The sequence below is a fragment of the Rhamphochromis sp. 'chilingali' genome (genome assembly GCF_963969265.1).
Source record: "Rhamphochromis sp. 'chilingali' genome assembly, chromosome: 7".
Taxonomy (NCBI): domain Eukaryota; kingdom Metazoa; phylum Chordata; class Actinopteri; order Cichliformes; family Cichlidae; genus Rhamphochromis; species Rhamphochromis sp. 'chilingali'.
In genome coordinates this window covers 40,296,804-40,322,859 of record NC_137934.1, presented here as the reverse complement: position 1 = coordinate 40,322,859, position 26,056 = coordinate 40,296,804, and the positions used below count along the sequence as shown (strand labels likewise).

Below are 26,056 nucleotides of genomic sequence, written 5' to 3'. Positions count from 1 at the left end.
ATTGTGAGTACAGATGGTAATGAAACAAAGCCTGCTCCACAACCAGCATTGAGTGAGTGACCCACCCCACATGGATGAATGATCCTGGATCCCATTGCAGATGCTGGCACTTGAACTGTGCAGCATATTGTCTTTGTCTCCGTGGATGCAGCATCCATCATTGGACCGTTTTACACCACATGAGGCGCCTGTTTCTTCTTTGTGTTTGTGGATACAGCAGGCTCACTGACAGCACTCGCCTGAGCAATATACTGTACCCTCATCATGTACCCAGTGTGACAAACAATGCTTAAAGTGCACAGCATAAAGCGCTCTCAGCTTTTAGAATCCGAGCCTCTGTGTATATTTGTTGTTTTCACTTCTGTTAAGAATTATATTTAAATTTTCCACAGATTCTCCTTTTTTGAAACAAGGCTGTGAATGTGATTTTGAACCAACTGAATAAAGTTTAATGATGACATTGAATGGTAATTTTTGTAAAAGCTGAAAACACAAAATGCCTAAAAAGTGCCCCCGAATGCATGTTTCACCCTGTGAGTGTCGCAGTCACAATGTTTGTATTCAACAGTTTTTAATGACTGATCATCAGATCGTGGTCCATCCTATAAAACACTGAAACGAGTGTTGCTGCGCAGCGCCTTTAATCAACGTCAGCATTACAAAGTCAAATGGACACCAAGCTTTCTGGAGCCTTACTGTTTATTGACACGATCGCTCTCATAAAGACTGAGAAACATTTGCATCGTAGCCCGCGCTGCCTTCACTGACAATGTGGCATAATTAGAAAATTAAGTTTACGACTTTGTCACATGATCGATGTATAAAACATCTGGCTGGTGTACTTTAATGAATAGAGAACACTACATAGTCCTGCTGCAGTTCACAAATACAAGGTCAAAATGTATCAAAGAGTCTTTTTAACCTGTTTAAAAAAGTATTTACACAGAAAGTGACGTTTGGACACCGAGTGGATGTGTCAGGATGTCTGAACGGGCGTGATGTAAACAGCTAAACTAACACTGACGTTAAATACTGGCTTAGCTCAGTTCTAATGCAGCATCCAGCTCGAGGCGGTTCATCACAGCTTAGAAATATCTCACATTGATTCTTTGACATTTTAAATTCAGCTGCTAAGCAACCATTTCAGGAAATCAGGATTGTTTGATGTGACGCAGCGAACCAAAGAAAATGACCCGAAACACGAGGAAAAGCTGAAAGGAACTTAAAACGTGACTTAACTGCTCTGGATTACACACTCCAGTCTCTGAGCTCTTATGTAGTTTGTTCTACCTAAAATCTGAAAGCTTAAAATCAGTTTATACATTGTTTTCATCGTTAACATTCATCAAAGATCTCTGGGTCTGATCAGAAACACAGAAAGGTTTACATTTACAGCCAAAGAGATCGACGTCTGTCCAAACAGCGATGTCCTGACCGCTGGCCTCAGTTTATCCTGCTTCTCACACGGTTTACGTGTCTTCTGTTTTCCTAGCCTTGTTCCAGAACTGTGTGCTGAGCACCGCTGATCAGGAAGCTTCCTGAAAATTTGTAAAGCTATTTTAATGCTGCTTTCTAGACTCAAACATCCCCATTTTTCGGACCAGTATGGATGTTTAATATTGCTATTTTGTTTGCAGCCTACACAAAGCTGCAGTATTCGTGGGTGAGTAAACGTGAGCCGAAAGGCATCCAGCACACACGGCACCCTGATGGCAGTACACAGATCAGGTGATCCAAGAATGAAAAACCAGAGAAAGGTAAAAAACATTTTAAAAGTACAGCCAGGAGCAGCTCGGCTCCTCAGGGACCAGCTGTGGAAACATGGCTGCAAAACAAAGAAGGCATGTTGTCCACCTCAAGGTCAACCAAGCTTTCCCCCATCACTCATACAGTACACATGCTCTGAACCATTTGCACACACACACACACACACACTGAGTTCCTGTTCTTGTTCAGAGTTCATTGGGAGATTGTGAGCCTCAGTATTCCACTGTCACTGCTTTGGTCTTGAGATATTCCATGAGAGCATCCTCACCTGTGGACACAAACGACAACTTGTTAAAAGCTTGTGGGACAAAAGGTTTCCTACTTTAAAAAAAGGAGTTATAATAACGTCATATATTTACTTTGAATAACAGAAGCTTATCAGTAAGCGTGACCACCACGCCAGCTAGCATCAATTCAAAAGTCAGAATTGAAACAGCCCTACTCATGTAAATTTTGTATAACCTGTAAATTGTAAATACTGTAAAACCACTGTCATTTAATGGTCAGGCATTGCATCGCACAGCTACAAGCATTTCACCTCATGTCATACTGTGTATGGTTGTGTGTGTGACAAATAAAATTTGAATATAATATTAAATAAATGTAATAAATTCCAGTTGTCTTCTCACCGAGGTCTTTGCCAAAGCCTGACTGCTTGAAACCCCCAAAAGGTGAGGCAACATCAGTCTTGTTGTAGGTGTTCACAAACACGGTTCCAGCCTCCAGCCGCTCGCTCACATACATGGCCTTGTTAATGTCGCGCGTGAACACGCCTGAAGCCAGACCGTACTCCGTGTCATTGGCTCTCTGCAGCACGCCGTCCACATCTCTGGAGGTTGGAGGAAAAGAGCAGAGCGAGGATATGAAACACCGAGCCACGACTCTACGGTGTGATACTCGTTACCCTCGACTTACCCGTCCTTAAATTTGGACACCACCATGACGGGACCAAAGGACTCTTCTTTGGCGAGGAACATGTGGTCCTCCACATCAGTGAACACGGTGGGCTCCATGAAGAAACCTGAAGGAAGACGGGCGCCCATAATCACGCTCTGATGAACTGCGTTACAGCAGCTTTACTGTTTTATTTGACCTTTCTTGTTTTATGTCATTTTAAAAAATGAATTCGTGCTCCATGACTGAGCCCTGTCAGGTGCTTTTATTGTGACAGGCTCATAATGGATGTTGGAAAAATAGATTTGGTATCAATGACCATGTGAAAACTATAAATCTATACTGTGGTTTCAAGATTTCAAATAATAGTTTGTTTGAATATTCCATGATAAGGCCTGAATGTACTGATTCCACAGTCAGTGCTGGTGCAACCTAACTTGCTCATATATTAGAATCCGATTTGTGCTTTTTCTGCACCAACTTCATGCTCCCAGTTATTTGGCTGGTTTTTGAAAGAGAAACAATCTTTAGATGAGACATTAAATTGGTAATGAAAATCATCTTTCTGTTCTTACATGCAGTATTCAAGGACTAAAACAACAGAGGACGAGTGTAGCAGCCATTTAGCCTCCAGAGAGGGGCGTGTTCTACCTGGCCTGTCGACCCGTGTGCCTCCGTACACCAGTGTGGCTCCCTCCTTCACCCCGATCTCACAGTACTCCAGCAGCTTGTCCAAGTGGGCTTTGTGGTTCTGTGGGCCGTGGTCTGTGGAGCGATCCAGGGGGTCTCCGATCTTCATCTTCTTGATCTCCTCCACCTTTTAAGGAGAGGGTGTAAAGACAGGATTATGATTTTTCTGACAGCTAATAATGCCGGTTTGGCTTCTTCTGCTTCTTCTAAAGTCACATGATGGCTGTTTCGGCACTCACCACTCGGTCAATGAACTCGTCGTGTATGGACTCCTCCACAAAGAGACGGCCGGCAGCGATGCAGTTCTCGCCCTTGTTGAAAAACACCGAGCTCATGCCCTGTGAGGCAGCACGCACAAACACACAAGCATCAGTGTGCCATTTCAGTCACACTCTGTGGCGTTTCAGGATCTCACCAACACCAGAACCTTGAAAGGAACCGAACTGTCTCGTGATTATTCATAATTAATATTTATATGCACAACTAACTGGTCTACAAAATATCACAAATTGGTTCCCTGAGCGTTGTTCCCTCACCATGCGAACAGCCTTATCCATGTCGCAGTCACTGAAGATGAGGAGGGGGGACTTCCCCCCGAGCTCCAGAGAAACTTTCTTCAGATTACTGACTGCACAGCTGTGAGAGAGAGAGAGTAAAGTACTGTGCAGCTGTGGTGTGCGACCTGTAAGAGTCAGCCGGGTTTTACCTCTTCATGATCTGTTTGCCGATAGGCGTAGAGCCGGTGAAGCCCAGCTTGCGGATGTCTGGGTGCTCGGACAGACGCTGTCCAACCACGCCACCTGGAGGAGATCGAGAAGGTCACGTGACAGAGCCCAGGGGGATGACACAATCTTCCACATGTGCTGCAGTCAACTGGACACTTCTACACGTGCTGTGAGTAGTTCTGCCTACAGCTATTTCTAATGTTGTAGTCACAAAAATCCACACAGGCTGAAGGACAAACAAATGCTCCTTTTTCCCTGCTGTGATCGTACAGTTTTAGCTCTCCAGGCAAATAAAACGATGCAAATGAAGCACAGAGAGAAGGACTGAAGTGCTCACAGCGCTGATCTTTGAGAACTTTCCCTAAAGAAGGAATAACCAAAAAGAGCCTGTTTAAACTGTACAGATACTGTTCATTACCAGAGCCTGGTAAAATATTGATGACTCCTTTTGGGATGCCTGCCTTCACTGAAAGCTCAGCAAACTTTAGTGCCGTCAGTGGAGTGACCTGTAAATATCAAAAATAATCATTACAACACATAAAATGCCCAGGAAGAACTGAAACAGTACACAGCACGAGGAACAATGAACCCACCTGTGCAGGTTTGAGAACCAGCGTGTTTCCAGCTGCCAGGCAAGCTGCACTCTTCCACGCCAGCATCATGAGAGGGTAGTTCCACGGGATGACTATGGCACACACACTGTGACAGGAAATAAGCTCTTCAGTCAGTGAAATCCACAGAAATGTGTATACTGTCTAAATAGCTGAGGATAATTAGGTTCAGGTTAGTGAATGCAGAGCTTTTACCCCAGAGGCTCTTTCTTAGTGAAGGTCAGGTTGCGGTTGGGCCGGGCTTGGTTGATGGGAATCGTCTTACCCTGCAGAAAACAGACAGAGTGTGCTGAAGTGAAGAGCTCAGGTTGTGTGCCACTAACACACAAACCCTGAGAAACCTTCACCTACCTGGATCTTGTCACACCAGCCAGCAAAGTAACGGAAGGTTTGGATGGACATGCCGACATGTGTCTTGAGGGCCAGTGTGTACACGGCTCCTGAGTCGATGGACTCGATGGTGGCCAGCTCCTCCTGATGTTCCTCCATCAGGTCAGCAAGCCTGAAGGGAGGAGCTCGATGTTAACTCTCTATATCTATTCTATATCCGTGGAGAACCAATTCCAACAGTCTTAGAGAAGCCCATAAAGAGCCTGGGACAGTGGGACGATGCAGACCTCAGTGATACGTGGCAACTAGAACAGTTAAGGCAGAACTTGGCGGATGACCTCAGCGGATTAACAACACTGCACTCCCAGGGAAACTGAAGCTCTGGTGCTTCCAGTTTGGGTTATTACCCAGACTACTGTGGCCGTTGACAATGTACGAGGTCTCACTCAATCATGCCAATCGACTAGAGAGGCTAGTGAGCTCCTACGTTAAGAAGTGGCTCGGACTTCCCAAGTGCCCCAGCAGCGTTGGACTCTACAGCGACAGGATACTGTCATTGCCTATCTCTAGCCTGGTAGAGGAGTTTGAATGTGCACAAGTGAGGCTTGAGATGTCACTCACGGACTCCCGGGACCCCATAGTGGGAGGCACTGCTCCCACCCTAGCAACGGGGAGGAAGTGGACCCCGGCCACATCGGTGCTACAGGTGAAATCTGCTCTTCACCATCGTGACGTGGTGGGTCACGTCCAACAGGGCAGAGGAGGATTTGGTCTTGGAGCAGTAACACCTCAGTGGCAACAGGTATCTGTAACCGAACGTTGGGAAATGGTGGTGGCGGAGGTGCAGCGACAGGAGGAAACAGCCAGACATGCCAGAGCCGTAGCGCTGGCCAAGCAGGGTCGCTGGATGAATTGGGAGAGTGTGGAAAAGAGGAAACTCTCATGGAGTGAAATCTGGGACATGGAGTCTAATAGACTAAGTTTCATCATCCGAGCGACATGCGATGTGCTGCCTTCCCCAATAAATCTGCAGCTGTGGTTTGGAAAGGACCCATCCTCCCCCCTGTGTACAGTCCCAGCAACATTCAAGCACATCTTGGTTGGTTGTAGGACTAGCCTTACTCAGGGCAGACACACATGGAGACACAACCAGGTTCTCAGGTGTCTAGCCGAGAAAGTTGAGCGCAAAAGAAAATCCATCAACGCTCAACCTTCACGAACCAAGAGGAGCGTCAGTTTTCATCAACATTTATCCAGGAAGGAGACAAGCCGAGGACGAGCCCCTCAACCCAGACCTGGGCCCGCTGAAGGTTGCCAGGGATTGGCAGATGCAAGTGGACTTGGATCAGAGGCTAATTTTTCCCGCAGAGATCATAACAACAATTTTGCGACCAGACCTCGTCCTTTGGTCTAACTCCTGAAAACTTGCGTACGTCATTGAGCTGACGGTACCATGGGAGGCAGCAATTGAGCGTAAGAAGCTGTGGTATGCCAACTTGGCAACACCCGATGAATCCAAGGTCCACTACTGACGATGTGTCCCAAATCTTAATATGATAATCTAGATCAGATTCTCCCCCAAACCCCCCCCCCCCTCTCTCCACAGTTCTGATGTTTCTGCAACCCCAAAGTAATCCTCTAGAGGGAGGTACTCACCTGTAAAGAAGACTTCCTCTGTCTCTGGGGTTCATCTTGCCCCAGGGCCCATTTTCGTAAGCTTCTTTGGCAGCAGCCACAGCTCTGTCCACATCACCCACTGAGGCATAAGACACCTTACAGATCACCTGGTTGAAGGTTGAGATCGTCAAACATGATCCAGTGAACATGGCATGGAAAATCTGTGCATTGAGCATAGTGAGTGTGGTCATGTGACTCACGGATCCATCAGTGGGGCTGATGCTATCATAGGTCTTTCCATTTTCTGAATCCTCAAACTTGCCGTTGATGAAACACTGATATGGCATTTTCACTGTCATGTTGTTTACGTCTTTGGTTGCCTAGGTAACAATGGAGAAAACCCCAACTGGGTTTGAGTGACGGGATCTCCCCTCGTTACTTGATTGATTTTGCTTTAGCTCGGATTTAGACTCACATAATCAACGACGAGCTCCTCCTCCTGGTCCTCTCCTCGCAGCTTGCGGACAAACATCTGGATGAAGTCCTGGAATGTGGTGGCCATGTACACATCCTCGTTCTGTAGCTGCACGCCAGCACACTTCTGCTTCACCTCCTCAACCAGTCTGCACACAGTGAGGACAGCTCTTTATCACACACTGCGTTTTTACACGTTTATAAGCTTTTGTTTCTGCTTGGTGAACTCACATTCATGTTAACAACTAAAGGTGAGACACGCACACCAAGCTCCTGCTGTCTGGTTAAAGGGCGCGAGATATAAACCAATCACCTCGAATGTAATATCTCTGTTCATGTATTATTCACATATAAATGTGTGTGTTAAAGCTGCATTGTTGGCAGTGAGACTGGGTCAGGGTTTTTGTATTATCCAGACTGGTATCAGGAGACTCTCCAATTGCTACAATTCCATTCAATGCAATTCAGCTGTCAATTCAATTTTATTTATATGGCGCCAAATCACAACAGGACACTTAACATTACAAAAGCAGACATTTATGTGTGGTTACCCCAGGCAGACAGCCCTGAAAAAATGCAGCCAATCCATAAGTGGAAAAGAAAACAAAAAAACTGCAGTTCCTCTAGTGGCCACTAGAGGAACTGCACAAACACCCATGTTAAAATGCCCAAACACAGCATTAAAACCATGTTTGTAGTCCAGTATAAAAAGCTTTTAGGCTCTTTGGATAGTGTACCCCTTCATAACAGCTGTGAGGTGAATGATTTTTATTGCTAACACAAAAAAACATCTGTCAAATCTGACTGACAGATGTTCACACAGGGAGCTGTGGCCTCACTGCGCTGGTGCCTTGTGAAGCATTTTTAATGGAATTATCTGTGAAATAATGTGACTTCCTGTTTGGCTGAATCCATTCCAAAGACGCTGTGCTCTCGGAGAGTAAAATGATAGTATTTTATTACGTGCATCTCTGTGTTGGACTGTTTATGAACGCAGGTCCTCTAGTGGCCACTAGAGGAACTGCGTTCATAAACCAGAGGACTGTTTATGAACGCAGCTTGCTTATGAAGCCAACCAGCTAAACTCATGCTGAGGCTTCAAACTGCATCTGAAAGCAATTAATGATAACAGGGTGGCTATGTCCATTGTTTATATACAGTCTGTAGTGGTTTCCAATGTCCACAGTGGAAAAACCCCGACATATACAAACAAACACAATAACTGATATCAAAATGAAGATTTACTGGTCAGGTTGGAAAAGTCGGAAAAAGGTACTCTGGACTGAAACATCTGCTTTGAAATAACTTTTAAATGTAGAATTCAGTTATTGAATCAGAGCCTGAAATTATGCAGACTTTCTCTTTTTTGTGTGAAATGTGCACACAGTTGGTTTATCATGGTGTTTTCTTTATAAAAGCTATACTATGCATTTATTCTAGAGGTTACTTCTGATATAAGCCAGTATCTTTTACCCATAACAAATTTAAAGAAGGCGTTAGCTGCACAGTGTTCTGTATAGACTGTGTTTTTTTAAAGTGAATTCAGGATTTGAGCCCAAAGATCTGAGATTTTAAATGTGGCCTAAACTCAGTATAACGGAGCTGACTAGAAACTGAGCGTGCCATCTTCAGCACAACTTAAAATACATGACGTATCTGTAAAATGAAAAGACTGCTCCACCTGTGGATAACAAGAAGAGGTAAAACATTTCTGAGCAGTCCCTGCACTGATCCGTCTCACCTGACCACATCCATGGAGGCGGCACCGGACTTGAAGAAGTCTGTGGTGTCCTCAATGGCTGGCACGTTGCTGAGGATGCCCTTCCAGATGTTCTGCAGTAAAAAAATGTTTTAAATGGGCTGATGTCTTTCATTTAAATCATTTACAGTCTATTGGGAGACAGCAGGCTAAAAAGAATCAGATAACACAGGGGTTCACTTGCCCTGATCTCCTCTGCCATTGTCTTCTCGTCATCGGTCAGCTCCACACTGGCGCTTTCTCCGGAAGAGAAATATTTGGAAGCAGGAATCATTTTCCCATCTTCAAACTGCAGGTTCTTCACTAGGAGCTGTGGCACAAACAGAGTAAAGATGAAACAGGCATGCTGGCAGTGCATTTGATTCAGTCAGCTGTGGTTGAGTTAACCTTATTGCCTCTGGAGTTCACTGTCTGATAGCTAATAGAGGCACCGACACACTCATCCAGCTCGGCTTTTGTTTGCTCTCAGTTATTTGTTTTATAAGGTCACTCACAGCTTTGCCGTCAGTTCCATACAGGACGAGCCCGTTTTTGGTGACACGAGCAGCCTGAGAAGCCCCCTCGATGTCCAGCGGCTGGCCCTCGGGTACAGACCCCCCCAACATGGAGGAGCCATAAAGGGTCACAGACTGAGGACAGACCCAGAGAAGATTTTAAAATACATCCAGAATGTTTGGTATTATCTTTGCTCAGTCATTCTGGAAAACACACCTGGCCATCAATGACCGTCCAAGCACCGGGGACTTTGTCGTGGCCACGGATCCAGTTGTGGATCGCCTCGGCTGGCTGTGCCAGATTCACCTGGGGGACACAAGAAGAAGCCAGTGTAAACAGTGCCTGAGCTACGTTTCCGAGAAAGAGAAGGAAGGTCAGCTGACGGCCTCCGATTTAGCAACACGTGGAAAAATGATGCTAGAAAACGAGACTGCTCCAGGAATAGCACATTTGTAATAGCTGCAAGCAAACATCTCTCCATGTGACAAATCAGGAAGCAGCTAAGATCAGCTCCACCTCGCGCTTTCACGTTACAGGGAGACCCACCCCAAACCAGTCTCACTTGCACAGCTAATAGGAAATTTCCAGTGAGAGAGTTATTACACTGAGCAGCTGTTCAGAGTACGAGCTGCATGTGTAAAGAGGGGTTAACTTGGGCTTGGTCGTATAAATGATAGACTCTATCAGTGTTTCTTGTAAGCTATTATAAAGCCGAACAACCCGACTCATACACAGTTGTTGTGCAGGAATAATATTCAGACCGTCATTCTGAAGGTCTGGATACACCCCTGATGGCAATCCAGACCCGATGCACGTTCCTGATATGATGTAGTGCCTGATCTCAGACTGCCGTCTAACGTTCACCTTGGCGTTGGATTTCTTCTGAATGCCTTCATAGCTCGCTCCTTCCTCTGGCTGAGGAGTCCGAGGGGCTTTTCCATCAGCAATGAGCTGCACAGACTCCACCTGCACCAAGAAACAGAGTCCAGGTGACAGCTCAGTGTTTCAGTTCAAACACAAGCACAAACATTGGGGTTGGTGGAGTAGTGCAATGTAGGTTTAGATGCTGAAGGTCCAAATGATTAGAACTAGTCCTTTTCATTATACTGAGGTCCATGTGATTACCATAGCCTTGATGCCCCCGGGGAAGAGGAAGCGGTTGTACAGTGTGTCCACAGTGTCATTGGGCTCGACATCACACTCGCGCTGCAGCAGGATGGGTCCGGTATCCAGTCCATCATCAGCCCAGAACACTGTGAAGCCGGCTTTCTTATCTCCATGGATCAGAGTCCTGGTGACATATAAAAGGGAAACAAAGAGCTGTGTCATTAAACAATTATATTTAGAACAGATAAAGGCTATAAAGTAGACCATTACAGTGTACTAACAGTTAATCCTGAAACCAGAAAAAACCACAATCAGGGAGCCCTTTAAAGGTGCAATACAGAGAAAGTGGGGAGAAGCCATCGTTAAGGTTGTATGGGCAACAGGTTTCTTATTAAAGGCAACTCAGCGCATTGACTGTGTGACATGACAGCTGTACTGCATGACAACTTTAACCATAAAGGTTCCACACAGAGACAAATTTGATTATCTTTGATTTATTGTTTCAGGGTGAGCATTTCTGCTAAACTGGCTCGTGCTCAGTTTGAAGTGTCAGCGCCTCTGCACGCGGAGAAAGCTAACCAGGAAAGGAAGGATTCCATAATGAGGAAGGTTTTATGGCACACCGCTCCACCACCAGCAAGCCCATAGCTTTTTTATGACAGTCAAACCAGGAAACACATCGACCCGACTGTGTTGTTCTATTACAGATGCATGCAGAGGTGCCCAGCGGTCTGTTAAATACCATATTTTACTGCCTGCTGAAATGTTACTAAGAAAATGTTCTCAACAGTCCTTTCCTTAAAACGATCGCTTTCTACTTAGAGAAAAATGGTGAGCAGTGTTTTTCTTTTTAATCAAAGTATGTTTATACATAACTACATTTATAGTTGCACTGAACAGTTTGAGCTTTGGACGGTTCTTAGCTAGCCTCTTTGCTAAGTTAAAGAAACTCGTGGGAAAGATTTCTGCAGAAAGCAACACCTATAACTCATGCTCCTGTTGAGCCAGCATTACATTATGGTGAGTCTCAGCCTTCGGCTCGGGCAAACTGTAACTGTCTCTGTGCTCTTTGTCGATCACTGATGTGCTGAAAATAAGTTCGAAACCTCACTTAACATGAGAGTTTGGGGTTTTTCATGAAGGAGGAGCTTGGAGACTTTTCCTTTCTTGGGTTGAGATTTGTTGTTGGAAGTAGAAGAGATAAGAAAGCCAGGCTGCTTCGAGTTTGAGGTCAAACATCGCAGGTTTAAACCTACCAGACCAGGGGTGGCAAACATAATTACACATGTCAGTTATTCATGGACTGTTTGCATGTTGGAGCCAAAGCTTCAGCACTGCTGGGAGTCCATACAGGCAAAGGTGGGCCAATCACATGCACAGACAGACTGGGATCGTACCATTACGTAAGGAAGGATGGGGGAAGACGTTCCAAAGGTTGCAGGTGTTTTGGCAAAGGCCAGGTGCACAAAGAGACGGATGAGTGTGTAAATGAGTCTCACAGGCCTGAATGTGCGCTTGAAGCCATTTATAATTCTTAACGTGTTTGATCTCTGCAAAAAAGCACAAGAATACATTTTGGACTTTTAACTGTATTTTCATGAGTTTTACAGCTTTTCCTACTGATAAACCCCTCCCACATGGCCATTCATGCTAAACAAGGCCATTAACAACAACAATTAACCTGCTGTTTATTGTTTAAGCCCCAACGCCCCCAGTACCGGGGGGGGGGGGACATCGGGTTTAATGGGATGTACCGCCAGATCTGTTATTTAAATATAGACGTGTGGTATCCACAGGAATGTCAGAATCTCAGCTAAAAGCGAATAAACCAATTTCAACAACAGATCAAGGAGCAGGCAAACAGCTTCTGCAAAAACATGTAATCAGGATACTTTATGGAAACAAAGTGTGGATCCCCTTGCTTCCATCACAATAATAATCGCACTTCCTGCACAGCTCTCTCTCTCTCTCTCTCTCAGTGAGCTCTGAGACCAGTTTCCCATCAACAATCGATGGAGATACTTTCTGCCTTATTGGGATTACTCGTTGTTGGTCGCTCTGTTTCTGTTGGGTCTTTTCCCCAAAATAACCTCTGACAAGACAGGAAGGCTCATTTCTTAAGCCTTCCTGTCTTTTGATAGGACAGAATATTTATATTCCTTATAATTAAATCCACTTTGTTCAGTGTACCAGTATCACCAGCATATCCCAAGCTGTCAAACAAACTCCTTTCGAACCCCCTTCTTTCTCACCAATTGATTGCTGAGGCTCCTCTGTGCAGGGGCAGGATGGAGGGGTGGTAGATGATGGAGCCATGCTTTGGGTGGTCGATGACGTTCATGGGGATGAACTGTGAGCAGAAGGGCATGACATTGAGCTCAGCACCCACCGCCTTGTAGGCATCCACCACTTCTGGGATGGGTTTCCCCTTAACCCGCCACCGTGGGAATTTGAACACAGGTGTCCCCTCTTTTTCTGCCGCCACCGCTAAGAGAAAAGAGGACATTTTAGGGATGCAGTCCTGAACGCCACGGCTTCATGGAGGTCCTGAGTAATGAGCTAAAAGTCTAAGTGTATGTCAGAAATTAAATACTGCAAGTTTAGAAAAGACAAAGACTATAAAATGGATTAAATCAGACAACAAATGAAAGGATGAGCTGGCTGCAAAGTGGCTTGCAGTTACACAGCTACTGTGGCAGGCAAAGTGTTTACAAAGTATGTCTTTGAAGAGATTTTGATGCACAGAAGGACATCAGATAATCTGTAAGGAGTGTGACTTAAAATTAAATTCCTGGAATAACTGGAGAAGACAACACTGGCACAGCTTAAGATGAAGGAAAACCACAGTCTGAAGACACTGTAAGTAAATAATGCATTTACAATCAGTTTATTATAAACTGTGACCAACAATATATTTTAATTTAACGTCAACCTTCATTTAAATATAAACCCTTTTGTTTTTAGCCGGAGAATAAAATAAAGAGATGGGAAGTGACATGGAACAAATGCCCCTGGTTGGCGGCCGCCGTGGGAACAGAGGAACAGTTGGTGTGTTGGAGTGTTTAAAAGTTAGGATAAAAAGATGCTGCATCATGTAACAGGGACACTGCTGCACTGGACTTTTGATTGTTCAACATATAACCCTTAAAAAGTCATTTTTCTGTCCTGATTAGATGTAAAAACATAAATATCCACTTGCTACACCAGAAACCTTTTACTTTTAAAATTAATTCCTTAAAATGTATCATGTCATTTATTTATTTAAACTTGGCTTTAAAGGCCCTTGAAGGCAATTTGAGATATTACAATTTGCATTTGTAATGTGCCGACTGTACTTCCTCAGGAGGCTGAGGTCTTTCAACATCTGCAGGAAGCTCCTGAGGATGTTTTACCAGTCGGTGGTTGCTGGAGTACTTTTCTATGCTGTGGTGTGCTGGGGGAGCAGCACAGCAAAGAAGGACTCATCCAGGCTGGAGAAACTGATCAGGAAGGCTAGCTCTGTGGTCGGCATGAAGCTGGACACTCTGGTGACAGTGGCAGAGAAAAGGACACTAAAAAAAACTGCTGGACATTATGAACAATGCTGGGCATCCTCTGCACACGGCCATAAACAACCAGAAGAGTCTGTTCAGTGACAGGTTGCTTCTCCCCAAGACAAGAACTAACAGACTTAAAAACTCCTTTGTCCCACACGCCATCAGACTGTTTAACTCCTCTCTGGAGGGGAGAGGGAGGGGAAACAGGAGGACAAAGGAGGGGGGAACAACTAAGCTGTAGTGCCTCTTCACCTCACTGTACAATACCTTTTGTGCAATACTTTTTGTAAATAGTCAACAGTGCAATAGACTCAATACTTGAAATGTGCAATTCACTTGTATTTTTATTTTTTATTCCTATTTATTCTATTTATCCCCTTTGTATATTTTATTTATATTTGTCTCTGTATTTATATATATGTGTGTGTGTGTGTGTGTGTGTGTGTGTGTGTGTGTGTGTGTGTGTGTGTGTGTGTGTGTGTGTGTGTATATATATATATGATATTCTGTAACTTCTGTCGGTGCTGTGCTTTTTGGAAATCGAACTTCCCAGAGCAACCCACCCGAGGGATTAATAAAGTTCTATCTTATCTTATCTTAATCCTACAGACTATGCAAACAGTGATCGTCAGAGGCTCTTTTGCTCCTGGGCATTTGCCAACTTTGTCCCGCTGCTAATCTAGCACTAGCAAAGATTAGATAACACTAACTGAAATGTTCATTTCAATGTGAAAATCAACTTGTGGAGACTTGAAAGCTGCCTGAGAAGCGTGACATGTAAAAATTCATACATACTTGTTGCACATGCAATGAACTGCTCAGGATAATATATAAAAATGTTTAAGTGGCTTTGTGTGAAAATGCTTCAAAAGAAAAAGAAAAAACAGATTAACAGTGAGGTGTCGAGGAGGACTCTTTACGCTGCAACACAGCCTGTAATAAGTGCACCAGGTAAGCATGAGTACTCCCCTTCAGTCCTAAATCATGCTCATTACTTTACACGGATGCCACAAGATGCTAACAATGACACCACAAACTCTTATGAAAACTACTTCTGCCCAAAAGGATCCTTTAGTCTTCGTCCCCCCAACCCTTAACTGGTCACAGCAGATTGCGACCCCTCCATGAGCCTGGTGCTGTCAGAGGTTTCTTCCTATTAAAAGGAAGCTTTTCCTTCCCCCTGTTGCTAAGTGCTTGCTCATAGTGGGTCATCTGAGGTTTTTTCTCCATTATCGTAGAAAGACTACTATACTATATTATTGTCAAAGGAGCTTGCAAAGAAAAGCGTCTGGACTTCTTTAAGTTGCTTGAAGACGTTTCACCTCTCATCCGAGAAGCTTCTTCAGTTCTAAGGTCAAATGGTGGAGAGTCCCAGATATAAACCTAGTGGGAGTTTCCCCCCACAGAGGGACAAAAGGACCCCCTGATGATCCTCTAATCACATGAGCCAAGGTGGGAAACTGGGCGTGGGTCCCAATCAGCCAGAGTTTCGGGTGTGTTCATTGTGAAACCTGGCCCCACCTTATCATGTGAATTCCTGAGGTCAGATGGCCCAGGATGTGAGTGGGCGTTAAGGCGTCTGGGAAGGGATCTCAAAACTATATAATATAATATAATATAATATAATATAATATAATATAATATAATATAATATAATATAATATAATATCAAGCACCCTGAGGAGACTTTTGTTGTGATTTGGTGCTATGTAAGTCAAATTGAACTGAAAAAAACTCAAACATATACAAACAGTGGGATGATGCAATGTAGAGATCTGCTCCAGGTTATGAACCATAGAAGAAGAAATTAAGTTTTCAACAACAGGTGAAGCCAGGAGGCAGCAGATGATGCTCCGTGGTGAGACGGCATCACCAAAGCGCACCCTCCCTGTTGCAGACTTTTCACCTCAGAGTTACATCTCTGGGCCACACAGGGCCTCTCCTCACACAGACAATGGAGCCCCTATCCCGCAACTAATGCAGAATAAAGGCCTGTCTTTGTCCAGGAGCACTGTAGTCAACACGCATCTACCTCAGCTGCAGCACAGGCCTCTGGTGACCCACAGTTAGTACCAGGGACAGAGCTTCATCTCACCTACAGGCTGTTATTAGTTTTATGCAGATTCTAATTGTAATCTCTTTTATTTGTAATGTTATATGTGATTTCAAAGTTTACACAGTCTGATTAACACTGAACTTTAAATAGTAGTGCTGCTGTCACGTACAAGCATCTAAATGTTTAAGCATTACACGATCTAATCAGGGGCGAGGAAAAAGAAGTTTCCCTATTTGCAATAATAACTGAAAGGAGTAGCATAGCCTGCCCTTCATGTGAATTTATTACAGCACATTATTTTGATTTTACAGCCTACGTTTGTCGTAGTCTCAGCTGAACATTTGGCACTGCTAAATAGGGCTGCTCGATGTAACGATATATATCGGATGACGATATAAAAACATCTATCGTTTCATTTTACGCTGTCGTTTGTTTCGTGGTGTCACAAAATAAACGGTTTACGGCGATATTTTTCATGGTTCTGATGTCACTGTAGTGGCTGTATTCATTAGTTAAAGTTCTCTCTTTCTCTTATATTTAATATAACCACACTAAGGATGGACAAGCGCCTGTTTTTATGCGTTGTCGTTAGCAACAACGAGGGTAAAACCATCGCGTGTCCGCTTGTTTATTTTCCACATAAACCTTTCACAATAAAGCTCAAGATCCTGTTGAGACTTTTCAAAATAAACTGAATCATGTGAAAGAGGAGATTATTTACGGATGAGAAGTAAAAAAGACGCCAGGTGCTAAAAAATAAACCTTAGACTCAAACGTTAGAACAGGCTTCTCCCCGCAGCACGCCGTGTAATAAATACTCACAAAGAAAACGGCGCCGTTACAACTCATGTCTAAAAATGTATCGTTTCATGCATCGGTTAAAACACTCGACTCCAGGTCCACGACGTCCAGCTGGAAACACTTCACGCAAGTCGAGCTGCCCGAGATTCACAGAATTTACAGAAAATGTTACATTTGTGATTTATATCGTTATCGGACGATAGATGTCTTATATCGGGATATGAGATTTTGGTCATATCGCACAGCCCTACTGCTAAACTACCTACTGTTGGGTCTAAAGTCAGACCACGCTGATCCCAGAACTTATTCCCGTGAAAGAAAAACAAGGCAACGGCGATCGATCGTTTTACTTGCAAGGGAGGCCTTGTCGGTATCTCAGCTCATCACAAATAACCTCTCTCTCTCTCGGCCCCCTCTCGCTCCCTTTTATTGACAACGTTCACACAATAAACAATAGTTTACAACACATACCTTCCCCCGTAACCCCCCTTGGTTACAAAGACAAGGCACTGGGGGTGTGTGTGTGTGTGTGTGTGTGTGTGTGTGTGTGTGTGTGTGTGTGTGTGTGTGTGTGTGTGTGTGTGTGTGTGTGTTCCTGCTGATCAAAGGGTCATATAACATAAAAGCACAGTAGGAACATCCTTGGTCATAAAGAGGGTAGTCTCCCCACACCCTAGATGGTTCACCCTAGATAACACAGTGAAGCCATACAAAGGGGAGGAGGTTTGCTAACATCAAACAAGGGTGTTACTGTGATAAAAACACTACCACCCCCCCTCCCAGAATCTTAAGGATCTGGGGAGGGGAGGACAGAAAGAATTCTTTAATACTATGTACAAATGGTAAACATAAAAATGACAAACATTTAACATTTCAACTTAACACCTACTCAGCACCAAACAGACGAAAACACAACTGAAGAGCTCAGGAATTAAAATAGAAGCTAGAACTAGACCTGTATTCTTAAGGTGGATCCAAACACCTCTTTTAGATAATTATGGGTTACATGAACAAACTTTAAGTTCCTCCACTTCTACAAAGTGTGACACAAACTGACTCAAACCTTTGTGGCGAGGCTCTTTGAAAAGCCACGACTCTGTTAGCGATTGGAGACAAAATTCAAAGTGTTTCGAAAAGAAGATAAAACAGGCTTTATGGGGATATTATTCTATCAGTAGCACAAAGCCTTCACAAGGTACTAGAGTCTGAACACAGGCAGAAACGCAGCTCTGGCTAGATTTCTAAAGGTTCCTATAAGATGAGAATTAATTTGTAATTTTACGGCCAAAATGACAAAACAAGCCCAGGCAGCCTGTTTGATAGTTGGGTTGATAATGAAACATTTCCTTGTACTGTAGAACACAACGCTTTTCCATCGTTCTTAGGTGTTTATTTTACCAACTGAAGAAGTAGTGACTCCAAATGCCCCACTATTAAAAATAATAATAGCAAACTGGGAGGACAAGAAGACAGCAATGTTGAAAGTTTGGTATCTGACATGTCAGAGAGAAACCTGTGAATGAACAGGAAACTTACCCAGGGGGTCAGCCTTGCCATCCTTGTCAGGGACCGTGAACACACCCACCACCTTGTGCCCCTGCTTCCTCAGGTTGCTGTAGACCTCCTGACCAAACAGGCTCTGGCCAATAATTGCTAGCTTTAACTTGTTCTGGTAATGATGCTGTAAAGGGAGCAAAAACACACAAGTTTCAACTTCACTGAAAGCACATCAGACATACTGGAAACACTGCAAATGCTCATGCCCTAGTCTTTCTGCAGAAGAAGACTTTAGACACTTCACTACAGTTCAATAGATTTTATGCAACTTCCAGTAAGCAGTTATTTTACTTTGACCTACAGTACTGTGCAAAGGTCTTAAGCCACACCTCTTTTCTCTTGGAATGTAACTGGCAAAAATAGTTGTAACAAATTTGTAAACATAAATAGAAAAAAACAGTTGTGTGGAAGAAACAGGAAAGCCAATATTTGGTAGGAACACCTTTATTCTTCAACACAGCCTGAACTCGCTTAGGCAGGAATTCTTGTATGTCGTTAAATAATCATCAGTAATTGTTCTCTACGCTTCATGAAAGATATTCCAAAGCTCTTCTTTGGAGGCGGGTTTCCTTTAGTTCTGTTCTCGGTCATGATGAAGTTAAACCTCTTCAACAACAACAATCAGAAGAAGAATCAGGAGGAGAAGAAGGCGGTGGCCCAGGCTCTGGGACGGCCCATCCATGACTGATAGTGTGTTTAATATCCAGTATATGTCGTGTGCGAGGGATCATGAAAAATGAAGCTGTTCCCAGGCACTTCCCAGATGTGACCGCACGCTGGACCAAACTCTGACAGTACTTTGTGTCCACCGGCTGGAACGCAGCCCCGAGTATTTTAAACATGACTGAATACTCACCTCTGTATATACTGACTAAAGTTTGAGCAAAAATCTCCAATCTGTATTCATCCTCCACAATTACTGTCAGTCCAGTTCTTGCATACTTCATCCTTTTCTCCCTGTTTTCCATCCTTAACAATGGATTCCTGACAGCCACGATTCCACTGAGACTATTTCTCATCAGGTTTATGAAAACAGTAGACGAACCAACTGCAGGGCAGGCGCACTATTAGGTGCTGTGTGCAGGATTTGATCATTTTCTTACAGAACTAACATTCAGATATTGGTCATCTGCTGCAGATACTCTTTTATGCCTGCTTGTTCTTCTTTTGTCCTCCAGTTGTCTTGTTTTTTTAAGAACACAGTGCACCTACAGAGATATCCCACTTCTCTGGCTAACAGCTGTTTGGGAACCACCTTGTTGGTGCAACATACTCTTTTATGCCTAAACATGCAGTTTAAAATGGGTTCAACCATTCTTCTCTTGAATTTGGTCCTTTGTCCATGCCTGACTGATTCAAGTTGACAAACAAAGTGCTCTGAAAATGGTCAGGTTTAATGACTGGACTGAAAATGAGTAAAAATGTGGCCAATGTCCAAAGAAGGACTTTGAAAGACCTCCAAAGAGCCTGGAAAACTATAACTCAAGACCACTTTAAAACTTTTTGAAAGCAAAATATAAAGAAACGATGGCGAGCTCACAAGTTTTAACAGCACAGCAGTTTCTGATTAAACTGACAGTCAAACTGGGGCAGCAGAAACCTCTTTGCTTCTGTTTCCCATAATATAACTTTTCACAACCAGGGCAAATGTCCGTCATCATTAAGCTTTTTTTCCCTGAAGTTACATATTATTGACTTTTTGTCAGACCCTTGTAATATTTTATTTTACACCTGTTCATTGCATATGTGAGAAATCCTTAAATCTCAACCTCCCTTGGCGGTCTTAGTGGCCTTTAACTCTGTTATTGGCTAAAGGCAGCTCAGAGAAAAGCTATTGGCTGATGAAGATTACAACCCTTACTCAGCAGTGACAAGTGCATGCCAGAACCTCCCCCTCATGTGTTAAGCATGGAGGTTTCAGGTTTCCCATGCACATATGTAAGATCCTGTCAAGTGCACATTTGACAGGTCTGGCTGCTGCTGCACAGCAACTTCCAAGCGACACGGTAAATAGATAAGAAATGAAAGAGCCCGTCTGATGCTGCCTCTTTCAGCCCAGCAGGGTCGTAAGTAAGCCGGGCTCCAGCCAGTACACTGTGAGCCTCCTGTGATGATGATGCAACTCCTCCAGATATTGTACAGTAAAGGCCAGCTCCGTCCGAGCGCGCAGCGGGAGGAACAGAGGAGGAGGGCGCCGTTGACACCGTAACGTGGCAAAGTGTGCACCATCTTTTCCCGTGTTGGCTGAAAATACAGCAGCTGAGTGACTTACTAAGAATGAGTGCAGTCAGACCCGAGCCTGGCTCAGTCCTCCTCATGACCCGCAGACCGCTGCATGCGTTCAGCGCTACACAGACACATTTAGAGAAACGATGTTCGCGCAATCAGAGCAGCTCACGCATCAAACCCCGGTGATTGTTTGCAACGTTACTCACGGATGAAGTGGAGAATTTCCTCAAGACTTGACTCGCCGTCCACAACATAATGGCGCTGTTGTTTGTTTTTAATATATATGCGCGCGTGTGTGTTCAATGCAATAGAAACGACAATAAATCGAGACGCTGCCGGATGTTCAGAGCCCCCAGCTGAGGTAGGCGCGCTCCTGTCTTCACACGCTGCACCTTATGCTGCCCGTGTGAGCCAGACTCAGCGGCGGACCGTGGTGTGGGCTCGTCACAGCCAGCTTATACTCGACGGCAGCAGACGCGGTACGTCCTGCCTACTGTACCGGACGTGCGCGTTCCCGTGGTGCTTATTTTACCTCCTTGCCGGCGCGGTCACGCGTGGGAATTCGTCCTTCTCATGGTTATTGGTCATTGAGCTCGTTATACGTTGCTTTAGTCTGGGATTGTGAATGACTTAAGCGAATTATACATACATGTTTATCTCTGTGTAGATTCAGTTACTGTCATAAATTCTGCCAAAAGCTAAACTGTGGACCTCTGAAAAAGATATTGACCATAATTCACATCAGAAAAACCAAAAATACGTTTTCCTGTCCTTTCTCTGTGTATCTGTCAAACAAACACTGAAAAAGCCCAAAATATCTACTCTGCTGTGCACCTGCCCAAACTCCCACGTGGAAAAGGCTCTAATCAAACAGCTGGCCAGCACAGGTTCAAACTGACACAGGCTGCTGGCAGATCAAGCACTCATTTATTCCTGTAAGCGGCAAAGGGCAGTGCAATCCGTCTTAAAGCTGCCCAACAGACTGCATGCTGTCAGCCTAAAGTCTTACTATTAGTATAAGAGCACTTTTTCCAGTACAGTGATAAAAACAGCACTGCCTTTAATGATGTTATTATTATGAATAACATCATTAAAAATGTCATGTTTTTCACCGAAACATGGTTGAACAACAGCTGCCCGGACAATGTTATCGAGTTAGCAGGACGCCACACACACCGAGCCGCAGATGCCTCCGGCAAGACCAGAGGTGGAGGTTTGTGCATTTATATTAACAATGCTTGGTGCATGAACTCCACTACTACTGAGAGTCACTGCTCACCTAATGCGGAGTTTTTAATGGTCAAATGCAGACCTTATTACCTCCCCAGAGAACTCACCTCTATCATACTCACTGCCGTGTATATCCCCCCCCGACGCTAATGCTAAGTTGGCCATGAAAGAACTTTCTGCAGCCATTAACAAACACCAGAATAAACACCCCGAGGCTGCTTTTATTGTTGCTGGCGACTTCAACCACACCAACTTAAAGTCAGTCCTCCCCAGATTCCACCAACATGTCTCCTGCCACACCAGAGGAGACAAGACTTTAGACCATGTGTATTCCAACCTGGCTGGAGCCTACAAAGCCACACCCCTCCCCCACATTGGACAATCGGACCATCTCTCCCTGTTCCTTACACCTCGGTATTCACCACTCATCCAACGTGTGAAACCTGCTGTGAGGACAATTAAAGTGTGGCCAGAGGGGACAGACGCAGTGCTCCAGGACAGATTTAAAAACACAGACTGGAATATGTTCACCCACACAGACCTGGACCAGTACGCAGGGCCGTGCAGAGAGGTTTAAAGGGGCGGGTGCTCAAAGTTAAAAAGGGGCACATTGAACCAGGCTGAATAACAACAACACACATTTATCAAGAATCTAATATGGGAAGGGCAGGGCTGTGCTGATCTGAGACTGTAGACATTAAAAAGTCCACAGGAGAGATGGTAGCAGATTAAACAAGTGTCATGAGATAATAACAAAATGCAAAGATTGGTGACAGCGCTTAGGCTCTGCCTGTGAATCACTCTTTGCTTCTCTTCTTCCTTCCATCCCATCATTTCATATATCACTCTCCACTTGCTGTCTATCTGAGAACAAGGCACAACTTGCTATTGCAATAAACTATAATCTAATTATCCACACCTAACAACTCCAGCATCTAAAATAAAATGATGACAGAAAAATGTTATAGCCCTGCCTTTAGTAGCCTCACACAGCTCCTACTGTTTCCTCCTCATGTCCTTACCAGGCACGTCTGCACAATGTTATATCATGAGTAATATTTTTTTTAAAAATCCATCTAAATAAAACACACACATGCACACACAGTGACATTTTAGACCTTCTTCAGAATACTGTATATACTATGGGCATCACTGTGCTGATCCAGAATCCTTACATATTTATTACTAGAGCTACAATAATAAAGCAATGAGGAGGGGGAAGTAATAAATATGAAATAATGTATTTATGATGATTCCATTTGTTTCACTATCCACTCTGTGCAGGGCAAAGCTTATTACATCTTTAAACTGTAGAGATACAATCATTTTACTGCTGTAAAATCCAAATTTTGTCTTATTTAAAATATAAATCTAATATAATCTGCTTCTTAATGTATGTTCTTTAAAATACACCGTGTGTTTTTAATATATTAAAATATATTTAATATATTTTAATATATTATAATTATAATAATGCATAATTATGTGGACATGCATATTAGATCGTTTTTTAGTGAAATATAATCCCTCCAGAAAGGCAGGAAAAGCCCTGTAACTTGCTTTAAAACTAAATACGGGGCGACCGTGGCTCAGGGGGTTGGGAATCGCATCTGTAACCGGAAGGTCGCCGGTTCGATCCCTGGGCTTTCTGTCCTGGTCATTGTGTCCTTGGGCAAAACACTTTACACTACTTGCCTACTAATGTTGGCCAGAGGCACGATATGGCAGCCTCGCTTCTGTCAGTCTGCCCCAGGGCAGCTGTGGCTACAACCGTAGCTCAATGGCGTGTCCAGCGGGGTGGCCTGGGGGGGCACAGGCCACCCCCCCAACCCAATCAAATATCAAATGTACGATTATGTTTTCACGGTGAAGCTCAGATATCCGAGTGTAAGTGAATGCAGCATCGGCTTCTGCGCTATGCGCATCACGTTAGCAAAGGTAGGAGAGCCAAGCACAAAGGACAACACTGCAGGAAACAATTTTTCGGTGAAAGAAAATGAGGACAGAATAAATGTCCCGGTAAGTAATATTAAGTTTGTTGAGTTTAGTAAACTTCGGTGAAATTAGAATACCAAGGAAAAAAATAACACTTAAAGAATTTTTGCAACCATCGAATATTTCAGACAGTATGCTACTGAGGGCAGCTAACATAAGAGTTATGAGTTATAAGATGCAGGTCGATGTGTAAAAATAACTCCGTTGTTTGGTGGTGGCTATGGCGGGGCTTCCACAGAGGCCAGCAGGTGGATGAGGGAAGGGGAGGCAGGAGGAGAGCCCCGAGGCGGCCACCAGTCCGAGTGTCAGGTGAACTGAACTTCAGGTAAGAAGTTATGAGCTGCAGTCTATCTGGGTCAGATATAAACCAAGTTTAGGTGGAGTTTATTTTCGTTGTGCTGACTTTTTACAGTCAGTTACAATACCTCATACTGTGTGAGCTAGCATGACAAGTTTATACAGATGTTCGGTTGCTATGATGTTACTGATAGTGAACTTTATTTTATTCATAAGGTTAGTTAGTAGAGTTGCCAACAGCTCCTTAAAAATGGAATGGTCCCTCATTCAGAGAAAATATTACGCGTTTGGTATTGAGCTGAGAAGAGACGCAGTTTGTCCCGGACTTCAGCTAGGATGGAAAAAGACACAAAGCTGGAGTTATTCTGTGTGTTTACGCTGCACAGCTGCCTCTTCTCCTCTCATTCTCTCTCCTCTCTCTCCTGTTGCTACTTCAATCATGAAACTGATCAATGATCAGCTGATCGTCTCTCTTGTTTGTTTATCACCCACTTTGAGCCAGAAAGAGGAAACCAGCAGATGTCGCGCTAAACAGCAGCAGCACGTTTAAGCTTGATCAGCTGTTGTTAGAATTTATTTAGTTAGAATATTTGCTGGAGCCACAGCTGTAAAGCTGCTGGTCATGATGTCGGTTTGGATATGTGGTGAGAGGGAAACATGAAGATGAAACCAGGAGATGTCCTTACTGAACCATCAGAGCTGAACAGGTGATGGAGAAACAGGTTTACCTTTTAGGTGACAGGAATGAGTTGAAGTTATGAACTGTTTCTGAGAGACAAATAACACCAGGATCCTTTTTTTATGTAGCTGACAGCTGGTAACTGTGCAGGGGCGGGTCTAGCAAAGTGTTGCCAGGGGGCCAGGTAGGGCATTAACAGGGAGAGGAGGGCATAAAGAAATACTTTTCTTTTTTATTCTCATTTAAAATATCTAGCTTTTATTAAATAATTATCTGAATCTTGCGAAGAAAGTTTTTATCTGACGTAAAATGTATAGAAATCCTACATATACCAAAAAGACTGTACATCACTGTCACAACAGCATTTGTTTTCATTCAAAGGCTTTATGGCTTTAATACCTGGTGGGCCAATCTGTAGTGAAAATGCCCAATTTTTTGTCCCAGTCCAGCCCTGCAGGTTAATACTGGCAGTGTCACCATGCCAGCTGACTGCATTTCATCATCAGCCAGTGTTGTTCTCAATATTACCAAAGTAAGGCAGCATATAAAGTATTTACTTGCTTTCAGGTTTTATTCAAATGTTAGTCTTTTCAGTTGTTTCTCCACTTTTTTCCTGTTTCAAAATCAAACACCAGTTTGTGAGAAGATTATCTTCTTTTTTTTTTTTTAACAGGCATTGGTTTTGCATTGGAATTGGCTAATTTGCCAATTGTATGTTAAAAATGTTCGTATTTTAATATTCAAAAATGTTTTTGCCCAAAACACATGTGCACTACATGTCAGTAAAAATACTATGCAAATATTGATGTCCTTGAATGCTGAATAAACACTGACTGATTGTATCTCTTGTACTTAATCAACACAGTATCTAAACACTTTGCACCGTAGTGGTTAAAATCTCATTCTAATAAGGTTACGGTTATTAGGTTTACAGGGTTATTGAATTATGGTTAACGGTTGGTAGAATTGTTTTTAACATTATCTGCCAATTACATCTGCCACCCTTCTCCAAATCTGTGCCCCTACCTGGCCCCCCCAACAAAAATTTTCTAGACACGCCACTGTACAAATGCACAAAAAGACCCCAAAAAAGAAATCTTTCTACCTTCTGCAAAGTTCATCGCCCCAGAAAAGACAAGTCAAAACAAGTAAAAAAAAATAAAAATGTAACAGCCTCCCGATTATGACCGATATATCATTTACGTCA

At 43.6% G+C, this 26,056-nt stretch overlaps 1 protein-coding gene across 1 annotated transcript; it reads right to left on the bottom strand.

Annotated features, from left to right (window-relative positions):
- Window positions 1-1,752: 1,752 nt before the first annotated feature.
- aldh1l2 (aldehyde dehydrogenase 1 family, member L2) lies at window positions 1,753-21,102 on the bottom strand. Its single transcript, XM_080885978.1, has 23 exons — window positions 20,855-21,102; window positions 18,399-18,543; window positions 12,722-12,956; window positions 10,488-10,653; window positions 10,227-10,328; window positions 9,579-9,668; window positions 9,362-9,496; window positions 9,052-9,177; window positions 8,850-8,941; window positions 7,110-7,257; window positions 6,895-7,014; window positions 6,674-6,801; window positions 5,039-5,189; window positions 4,883-4,953; window positions 4,670-4,775; window positions 4,495-4,582; window positions 4,058-4,151; window positions 3,888-3,987; window positions 3,591-3,689; window positions 3,313-3,478; window positions 2,683-2,788; window positions 2,397-2,596; window positions 1,753-2,035 (listed from the first exon to the last, which is right to left on the bottom strand). Exons 1-23 carry the CDS (start codon window positions 20,900-20,902, stop codon window positions 1,980-1,982), a joined length of 2,772 nt encoding a protein of 923 aa, XP_080742104.1. The 5' UTR covers window positions 20,903-21,102; the 3' UTR covers window positions 1,753-1,979.
- Window positions 21,103-26,056: the final 4,954 nt, after the last annotated feature.